Genomic DNA, 1,258 nt, shown 5'->3' with positions numbered 1-1,258 from the left:
CAGCCGCCCCGTGCCTGCACCCCTGTCTCCAGGTGCTTCACGAAGGACTCAGTGGCCGCGTGGTGGTCCACGATCGTCACCTTGGCCACCTGCTGCCCGGGGTCGGGGGTCAGGGCAGGTCTCCCGCGGCCTGGTGCGGTCAAGGCTGGGAGCCCCTGTGCACCCCCCAGCACAGACCCCTGGCACCAGCATCTCCCCTGGCATGGACATTGGATCCCACGTGCCCGGCCCCACACCTGGAAGCTGTGCAGCACGGCCACGTTCACCTCCACGGCCGCCTTGTCCTTCCACAGCGACGACGTCTTGCGCGTGTCCAGCCCCATGCGCAGTGCCACGTCCTGCCACAGCACGACCCGTCAGCCCCAGCCCCGGGCAGCAGGGTCCAGGGCCGGCGGGAGCGGGGGGTGTCTCACCGGCAGCACGTCGTAGCGGTGGCTGTCGCAGAGGTTGCGCATGCCGATCTCGGTGCTCACGTACCAGCCATTGAAGGGGGCAGCCGGGAACTGCAGCCCCCCGATCTCCAGCAGCATGTTGGCCACGGCCGGGAGCGCGTACCAGCGCAGCCCCAGCTCCGTGAACCACTCCAGCCTGCGCCGTGCACGTCACGCCATGTCACACAGCGGCTGGAGGGTCTGGCTCCCAGCATCCCCCCACTCCCAGAGCCCGCAGGGACCCAGGGGTCCTGCCCCCAGCCCTCCCCCTAGACCCTGTGTGGACCGTGCTCCACGGTGCCGGGGGGCCCAGACTCACGTGGGGTGCTGGATGGGCACCTCCAGGACCAGCTCGGGCGGGAGGGGGAAGAGTTCGGGGGCCTCGTCGGGCGCTTGCAGCAGCAGGGGCAGCAGGTCGAAGCGGCCCTGCTCCCCGGGCGCCCAGCCGTGCTGGATGCAGAGCTGCAGGGAGGGGGCGGTCAGCAGGGCTGGAGGCCGGCCCTGCTCCCAAGGCCTCTGCCAGTGGGTCCAGCCCCCGGCCGGAGCTGAAGGTGCAACCAGGGGGGCGTTAGGGGCCCTGTGCCGCGAGGCCGCACCTCGGTGATGTCCACGTTGGCGGGGTCGCCGCGCACGGAGCCGTCAGGCTGGCGGTAGCCCGCGTAGCGGATCAGCTGGCTGTTCCAGATGCGGAAGTCCCCGCGGCCCGGCACACGCGGTGAGAAGACGGTGATGGCTGACCTGTGGGGGGGTCGGGTCAGCGCGGTGCCCACCGACGGGCGGCTCCGGCAGCCTGCCCTGAGCACGGGGAGCCGGCACGGGCGGACGTC

General features: G+C 71.9%; 1 protein-coding gene across 1 annotated transcript in view; it reads right to left on the bottom strand.

The window, feature by feature from the left end:
• The window catches only part of NOS3 (nitric oxide synthase 3), a 7,468-nt gene that overhangs the window by 4,845 nt on the left and 1,365 nt on the right, over positions 1–1,258 (bottom strand). The window contains exons 2-6 of the mRNA XM_025193519.1: positions 1,028–1,221; positions 751–893; positions 414–588; positions 237–338; positions 6–89 (exon numbers count right to left, since the gene is read on the bottom strand). Of these exons, the coding sequence (XP_025049304.1) occupies positions 6–89; positions 237–338; positions 414–588; positions 751–893; positions 1,028–1,221 (698 nt within the window). The remainder of the gene's footprint in view (positions 1–5; positions 90–236; positions 339–413; positions 589–750; positions 894–1,027; positions 1,222–1,258) is intronic.

Source organism: Alligator sinensis, unplaced genomic scaffold, assembly GCF_000455745.1.
Source record: "Alligator sinensis unplaced genomic scaffold, ASM45574v1 scaffold1660_1, whole genome shotgun sequence".
Classification (NCBI taxonomy): Eukaryota; Metazoa; Chordata; order Crocodylia; family Alligatoridae; genus Alligator; species Alligator sinensis.
Note: the sequence above shows the minus strand (reverse complement) of the source record. Positions and strands in the feature narration are given on the sequence as shown.